Source organism: Melanerpes formicivorus, unplaced genomic scaffold, assembly GCF_026170545.1.
Source record: "Melanerpes formicivorus ecotype bairdi unplaced genomic scaffold, bMelFor1.0.p_v2 SCAF_2, whole genome shotgun sequence".
Taxonomy (NCBI): Eukaryota; Metazoa; Chordata; class Aves; order Piciformes; family Picidae; genus Melanerpes; species Melanerpes formicivorus.
The window spans coordinates 59,319,779-59,327,839 of NW_027142354.1; the positions used below are offsets into that span (position 1 = coordinate 59,319,779).

At 56.0% G+C, this 8,061-nt stretch overlaps 1 protein-coding gene across 1 annotated transcript; it reads right to left on the reverse strand.

Annotated features, from left to right (window-relative positions):
• Window positions 1-1,763: 1,763 nt before the first annotated feature.
• On the reverse strand, window positions 1,764-7,941 carry CAMLG (calcium modulating ligand). The gene is made up of 4 exons (XM_068163408.1): window positions 7,666-7,941; window positions 5,594-6,048; window positions 4,932-4,997; window positions 1,764-2,410 (listed from the first exon to the last, which is right to left on the reverse strand). The coding sequence occupies exons 1-4, from the start codon at window positions 7,829-7,831 to the stop codon at window positions 2,219-2,221; spliced, it is 879 nt and encodes a 292-aa protein (XP_068019509.1). The 5' UTR covers window positions 7,832-7,941; the 3' UTR covers window positions 1,764-2,218.
• Between the last annotated feature and the right edge of the window lie 120 nt (window positions 7,942-8,061).

Genomic DNA, 8,061 nt, shown 5'->3' on the forward strand with positions numbered 1-8,061 from the left:
TGGACAAACCCCAAGCCTTCACAGGCTGGAGAGTTCCAGCAGAGGTCTCTTCAGCTTTCTTCCAGCACATGAGAAGAGCACTCTCTGCAGGACGGTGCAAGGGGCTGAATGGATGTGTGGCAGCTGGGTCACCTCCCTTCCTGCTATTGAGCTGATTAGGATGAACATTTTTATGCTGAGGATGAAGAAGATCTTTGATTTTTGCAGGTGTTAGCATACAGTATTTATGTGATTTATTTGTATGCCATTTGGGGACATAAACAGAGTCAGAACAAGTGCAGCTCCCCAGCAAACTCTGCCCAATACAAACACCCTTGGAGCTTCTGAATGAATGTTGGTGCTCATAGACCTACACCAGAATCCTCTGCAGCCCAGCCCTGGCCACCTCTAACACAACAGCTGTTAAAATAACAGGAGGGAATAATCACCACAAAGAGAAAATCCTGTCAGATGGAAACAAGCTGACTGCTTCCATGCCACAAAGCAGCAGCTATCCAGCCTGGGAGGCAGGAAGGCAGCACTGGAATCGTGGCAGGAAGCTTTGCAGGAGCATTCAGCGTGAAGCTCTTTGCACAGGCATCACCAAGCACTTCTGCTCCCCCTGGCCCTGAAAAAGCCTGCAGACAAACACCGAGAGAAGAGTTTCTCTCTGCTAATGAGAGGCCTTGGCCTAGACTACCTGACAGTCCAGGTTCCAAACAGAAAGCTGCAAGGTGAAGCTAACACCAAATGTAACTTCAGAGGCCACTTCACAGACTAAGAGCATTGAAGCCCTCTGCAATGACAATTCCTCCCTCCCAGCTGCAGAATTCCTAGGAGACTGACAAGAGCAGTCACGGGCTCGTGACTCCATCCAGTGACAGGATTCATCTGTGCTGGACTGCACCTCCCTGTCTGGGCAGCCACAGGATGCCAGATGTCCTTCTCCCTCTATACCTACAGCAAGCACTGGGTTGGGCTGGAAGGGACCTTTGAAGCTCATCCAGTCCAACCCCCTGCACTCAGCAGGGACAGCTGCACCTACAGCAGGTTGCTCAGAGCCCCAACCAACCTGACCTGCTGCCCCAGGGATGGGTCAGCTCCCACCTCTCTGGATGTCTTCAAGCAAGAGTCAACTCCAAGCCACTATGTTCTGTTTCACTGTCACTTGCAGCATAGGAGATGTAAACAGGAATGGCTGCTGTGGTTTACTGGGCAGCTCCTGAAGCACACCAAAACACACCAACAGCCCTGCTCAGAGAGTGCTGGAGCACTCCACAGCTCCTCCCTCTGCAGTTAGATCCTGGTTCCATGCAAGTGTCTGGCAATAAGAACAGACAACTGCAGACATTGATGCCATAGTAGTTTGCTTTGCCACCCTGCATGGAGCTAGAAAAACTCCTAGCTCCCTTGAAGCTTTACACATGCCAGAGGAAACATTTGATACTGCAGGCTGGCTGCCAACACAGACACCTCTCCCCCCATGACATGAGCAGCTCCATAACAAGAAGGCATCAGAATGGTTGCTGTGTGTAGCTCACATGAGAGCTCCACGGGGCTCAGGCTGCTGGGCACTCCCCAGCAGCTGAGATTAACCATGTTGTTTCCTCCTGCTTCCCAACCACTGACATCCAGAAGCAGCAGGGCTGGTCTGCTGGGCTTTGCTTAGCTGCTTTGCACTGTAATCCTCACAAGCACAAGCAATGCTGAACCAAGTGGCATGTTTCACCAGCCTTCTCCTGAAGCAGCAGCTTGGTTCCACGCTCTGGATCTGGACAAGAGGATAAAAGGATTTCTTTTATTGAGAAATCTCTTCAGAAAGGGAAACACCACAGAAGGAGCAGCTCCTGTCAGCTACAGTCACACTGGAGCTATGGCCACACACAGATGGTGCTGCTAGAAGGGATTCTCTTTGTTCTCACTGAAGAGAACAGTTTGAAGAATGTTTATGAAGGAGGCTGAAACAGCATCACCTAACTAAACCAAACAAGTCATCCACTGACACACCTTAGTCTTCACATTTGCAATAGACAGACACAGCATTTAAATGAACAGAACCAACACAGCTGAGCCTGGGACCCTGCTCACCCTTCCCCAGCAGGCCTGGATTTAAGGCTCCTCTCAAGCATTCGACCAGGCAAAGGGTTTTAACGAAGGTTTAAACCTGTCTGCACAGCCAGACATGAAAGGAATATGGTCCAGAAAGCTTTAGTGCAGCTAGTGTTGAGCTCTACAGCCCTCAGGGTGCTTCAGAACCAAAAACCAGCAGCAGTTCATGGCAGAAGATGAAGGTGAAGAAGTAGACACAGAGGTCTGTGAAAACGTCTCCCATTTTGCTGTAGGTGTCCATGGAGCGGCTGATCACCTCTGCAGGGATGCCAGAGAGCAGCAGAGCAGCAGTCAGCACTGTGGTTTTCACCTTCTTCTCACACTGAGGGACAGAAAGGCCAAACAGCAGCATTAGCTTCACCCTTTGGTACAGTCCAGTGCTGCTTTACAGATCACAGAGGTGCCCACAGCACAGAGCCAGGCACGCTCTGGACACGGCGGCGGCAGCAGCTTTGGGCTGATCCCAGGCATGCTCCAGGATCCACAACACTCCTCCCAGCTACAGATTCAAGCTGTGAAGGATGCAGTGGAGCTGAGGGAGAGGCTGGCCAGCAGCAGATCAAACCCACCACAGACACTGTGGCCACTTCCTGCTGGCTGTAAAGCAGGCTGCACAGTGGGAGTGGGGAGAGAGCCAGAGAGGGGCAGCCTGGGTTCAAGGAGCCAAGCCAGGCATGTCCCCTGGTGGCACAGGATCCACCTCATCACACTGCTCAGCAAAAAAGCTTCCTAACGTGGAAAATGCTTCAGAATTGAAACCCATCTGTTTCTTCTTCTTTTTAGTATGACTCCACCTGCCATTCTATCCTCTGAAGAGCCCCAAAGCCCTTTTCAAAGCCCTTCTCCTGCCCTTAAGGTGAGGAATCTCCAGTCAGGTACCCAGGAGAGGGTGAGAGTGGCTGAAAATGTCAGTGATGTGTCAATACCTGCTGGATAGCTTGACTTAATCCAACCTGAATTAAGCTGTCAAGAACCCTTCTAGGTTTCAGGAGGGAACACTGAAGGCTGGTGAGGTGGTTGATCTCATCTGGGTGTAACTACAGCACCAGCAGATCACTGAGAGGAACCAGCTCTTGAAATCCTGAACTGGAGAGCTGATTTTAAAGGCAGCAGAAACAAGATCCAAAAGACCCAGTGCCAGTCTAAGGCTAATGCTGATCCAAAGACCTAGTGCCAGTCTAAGGCTAATGCTGATCCAAATACCTAGTGCCAGTCTAAGGCTAATGCTGATCCAAATACCTAGTGCCAGTCTAAGGCTAATGCTGATCCAAAAGACCTAGTGCCAGTCTAAGGCTAATGCTGATCCAAATACCTAGTGCCAGTCTAAGGCTAATGCTGATCCAAAAGACCCAGTGCCAGTCTAAGGCTAATGCTGATCCAAATACCTAGTGCCAGTCTAAGGCTAATGCTGATCCAAAAGACCCAGTGCCAGTCTAAGGCTAATGCTGATCCAAATACCTAGTGCCAGTCTAAGGCTCATGCTGATCCAAAGACCTAGTGCCAGTCTAAGGCTCATGCTGATCCAAAGACCCAGTGCCAGTCTAAGGCTAATGCTGATCCAAAGACCTAGTGCCAGTCTAAGGCTAATGCTGATCCAAATACCTAGTGCCAGTCTAAGGCTCATGCTGATCCAAATACCTAGTGCCAGTCTAAGGCTAATGCTGATCCAAAAGACCCAGTGCCAGTCTAAGGCTAATGCTGATCCAAAAGACCCAGTGCCAGTCTAAGGCTAATGCTGATCCAAAAGACCCAGTGCCAGTCTAAGGCTAATGCTGATCCAAATACCTAGTGCCAGTCTAAGGCTCATGCTGATCCAAAGACCTAGTGCCAGTCTAAGGCTCATGCTGATCCAAAGACCCAGTGCCAGTCTAAGGCTAATGCTGATCCAAAGACCTAGTGCCAGTCTAAGGCTAATGCTGATCCAAAAGGCCTAGTGCCAGTCTAAGGCTAATGCTGATCCAAAAGGCCTAGTGCCAGTCTAAGGCTAATGCTGATCCAAAGACCTAGTGCCAGTCTAAGGCTCATGCTGATCCAAAGACCCAGTGCCAGTCTAAGGCTAATGCTGATCCAAAGACCCAGTGCCAGTCTAAGGCTAATGCTGCTGCTCTGCACTGTGACACCTCAGTTTAAAATGACTACCATGAAGTTTTGTCTTCCATGGTAGCTACAAAACAACTGCTGATTTATTCTGCTTTGCTACAGGTGATCTATTATTCCTTTTAAAATGCAGATTCCCCCTTTCATCTGTGAGTGGAGCATCCCTCAGTTCTGCTTTGCACTGACACCATCAGCAGCCAAGCAAACCCTTCATCACAATTAGCTGGTGTAAGTCTCCACAGCAAGTGACAGGGCAAGTCTGGCTAATAAGCAGCAAGTTTCCCCCAGAAATAAATGCCTCCTTTCAGCTGCCACTCAGGCTGGGACTAGCAATAGGATGCAGAGCCCTTGAAACCCCAAGATCATCTCATTGTTTCAACACTCTCCCAAATTCCATCCAGGTATCTCATGCAGAAGAGCTGCTGAGAGAACAAGCAGCATCCACAGAAGGGCAAGCTCTAGGAGGAAAGCAAAAGCTTCCCAAAGAGATGAAAGCTCTCCTGGGCAGATGCCTTCCACCAGCCTACAGCTAAGCAAGCTGCCAGTTCACACTCTCACAGCAGCTCTAGATTTGGACTAAACCTGGGCAGACTGTAAGGCAGTGTGAACCATCAGCATCTGGCACCTACAGCTTAAGCCAAGGGTTGGCCACTCCACCTGCATGGGGCCTAAACCAGCACAAGCTTCCAGTTCAGAGCATCTCAAATGTATCTGATCTGGGGGAAAAAATAAACCCAAGCACTTACCTTTGGAAAGTACTTGGAGAGCCCCATGTAAGCAAGTTGTAGAGTAAGAAAGGGTGCAAATATTGACTGAGGGGAGAGAAAAGAGTGTGGAGAGTTAGCTTGGCTAAAGGAAGAGCTAACAAAGCCCACACAATGCTTCCCAAGCCACCAGGGAGAGCCAGCTGGGCAACAGGATAATGTATGGACAAGAGCAGCAATGCCCTTGGACAGCACAAACCTCAGCAGGCAAGCTACACCCAGCAACGCTGGAGCCTAACCTGCAGCAGGGGCAGCAGCACCCAGCAGTGTGCACACAGGAGGCAGTGGCCCAGGAGGCAGCAGCCTGTGCCCACCACCACCTCAGTGCCACACACTGGCAGGCACTTGAGGAACAGCTTGTCTCAGCAGACTGAGCAGTGAGTAGGATCTGCTCACCCTGGGCCAGCTGCTGTGCTTTTGACTGCAGACCAGAAGGGAGGCTGAGCCCAGCTCACAGACACAGGGGCCATGTGCTCCTGCTGCTCCCAGCGGCACAGATCCGCCCCCGGCAGGGTACAGGGACCTCCTTCGGGCTTGGCACAGCTGCTGGGAGCCTCAGGGGTGCCTGAAGCCCAACCTCAGTCACTCCTGGCAGACTTCAGGCCTGGACAAAGCACAGGGCCTGTGTGCGTCCCTGAACTCACCAGGTACTTGCAGACGAAGGCCCTGACGGCGACGGCCAGCAGGGCGCAGCCCACCAGCCGCAAAACGCGGAACGAGTCGAACTCCTCCGCGGCGCTCCCGTTCTCCGGGCTCGGCTTCTCGTGCATCAGCTGGTTCCTCAGCTTCAGGGCTTCATCGAACCTGGACAAGTACTGCTCCAAGCCGTGCCTCGGGGGCCGCGGGGCCGCCTCAGACGGCAGGTCGCCCCTGCCGCGGGGCCGGAGCTCGCCCGGCCCCTCGCTGCCCAGCTCCGGGGCTTTACCGAACAGGTCCTTCTCCCCTCTGAGGTCCAGCACGGCCCCTGCGTGCTCGGCTGCGCCTGCCCCGGCGCAGACAGAATCCCCGAGCACAATTCGCTTGGAAACAGAAGGGATGGGAAGGGAGTTCGATTTCTCCTGTTCCGGCGGCAGCTTGGATTCCGTGTGACTTTCATCACCTGGAGCAGAGAGGAAAACCCAGAGCTGTGCACAGCCGGCACGGGGAGCAGCACTGCAGCCACCCCGGGCTGCGGTGCTGCGCTGATGCCTGCCCCCCGCGCCCAGCACCGCCGAGGCCACACCTGAGCTACTGCGCTCAGCTCGGGGCCCTCGCTGCAGGAAAGGCGCCGAGGAGCCAGAGGGATACCGAAAGGGACGAGGAAGCCGCGGAAAGGTCTGCAGGGCAGGGCTGGGGAGGAGCAGCTGAGGGAACTGGGGCTGCTCAGCCTGCAGAAAGGGAGGCTGAGGGGAGACCTCATTCTCTACAGCTCCCTGAGAGGAGACTGCAGCCAGGTCGGGGTTGCTCCCTGGTAACAAGCAGCCTCCGGTTACATCGGGGGAGGTTTAGGTTGAGTATCACAAGAAACTTCTTCCCTGCAAGGGTTCTCGTCTGACATCCCTGGCTGCAGGCTGTCCCTTTGAACAAGCACGGGGCTCAGCTGCACTCAGCCTGCTGCTGCACCAGAGGAAAGGTCTGCACCCAGACTGCGGTTACACCACAAAGGCAAGAGGCACAGCACGGACCAGGCTAAAACATTCATCAGCTTCACCTAAACTATGTTTCAGTGCAGCTGGATTCAGCACACTCCCGGCTGCCTTCCACCACTCCACAGAGGACCCTCCCGAACCACATCCTTTGCACTGCAGGGCACAACCAAGGCAGGGCAGCAAGTTGTGCGGTGTGGGTCAGGCAAAGCTGTCGTGCAGCAGCAGAGCTGAGAACATTGGAGTGCCCTAAGCAGCTCCACTGCGTGCACAGGAGGCAAGGTGCTCCAAATACACGGAGCAACGCAAAACACCAGACAAGCCACAGAGCAGCATCACGGACTGACAAGGGAGCTGGCAACAGAAACGTTCTCTGCCTTGTCCTTTCCTGTCGGAGGCGAGGCAGCGTTAACCCTCTGTGCTGAGCCTGGAGACCCCATCCCGCAGCGAGAGGTGCCAGCAGGACGGCAAACCCGACCGAGCAGCACGCAGACAGGTCTGGTCCCGGCGAAGAGCAGCCAGCGTTTCGGCACTAAGGCAGAGCACCCACGGCTGTGGGCCCGTGCAAACCCGCACCCCAGAACCGCTTCCTAAGACGCTCAGGGGGCAGCAGTACAAAGGACCTTGCCGCGACTCCCCCCGAGAGCTGCGTGTGCCCCCCCCCCCCCCCCCGCAGCGACTGCTGCCCCGCGAGACGCAGCTCCGGCAGCCGCGGGACGAGCGGGGGGGCAGGCTCGGCGCCGCCCCACAGCCGCCGCAGCGCCACGACAGCCTGCCCGCCGGCGTGACGGCAGCCTGGGCACGGGCACGGCCCCGCCTGGGCACGGGCGCGGCCCCGCCTGGGCACGGGCACGGCCCCGCCGGCAGCGGCATTTCACCCGCAGTCTCCCGCGGCCCGCAGAAGGTCGCGCCGCACCCCCCGCACCACTGAAGCCACTGCCCGCACTCGGGGCCCGACCCACGGCTGCCCACGGCCCAGCGGGGGGGAAGGGCGACGGCAGGAGGCCGCAGCCAGACCCCACCGGCAGCCCCGCAGCCGGGAGCCCGCACAGCGCTGCGGCAGCCCCGCCGCCACCCAGCCCGGGGCTCACCCTTGCCCGCCGCGGGGCGGTGGAAGCCCATGATGCGATTGATTCGCTCCTCCGAGTTCATCAGGAGCTTCCTCCGCCGCAGCTCGGCTCGGCGCTGAGAGGCCGAGAGCCCGGCGGGGAGCCCCGAGGGGGCAGAGTTCACCCCCACGCCGTCGCCGTTCTCCATGGCCGCAGAAAGGGCCGCGGCGTTACCTCAGCGCCGCACAATGGGGCCGCCCCACCTCGGCGCGCAGGCGCCACTGCCACTGCCGCCGCCAGCCGGTGAAGCAAGCGCCGCCATTTTTAGTACGGGCAACAGGACAGCTGCGCAGGGAACACGAAGGGAGTACGGCGCTCCCTGTCGGTACGGCACCCGCACTAAAGATGGCCGCTCGGGCCTCGGAAGTGACGTCACGA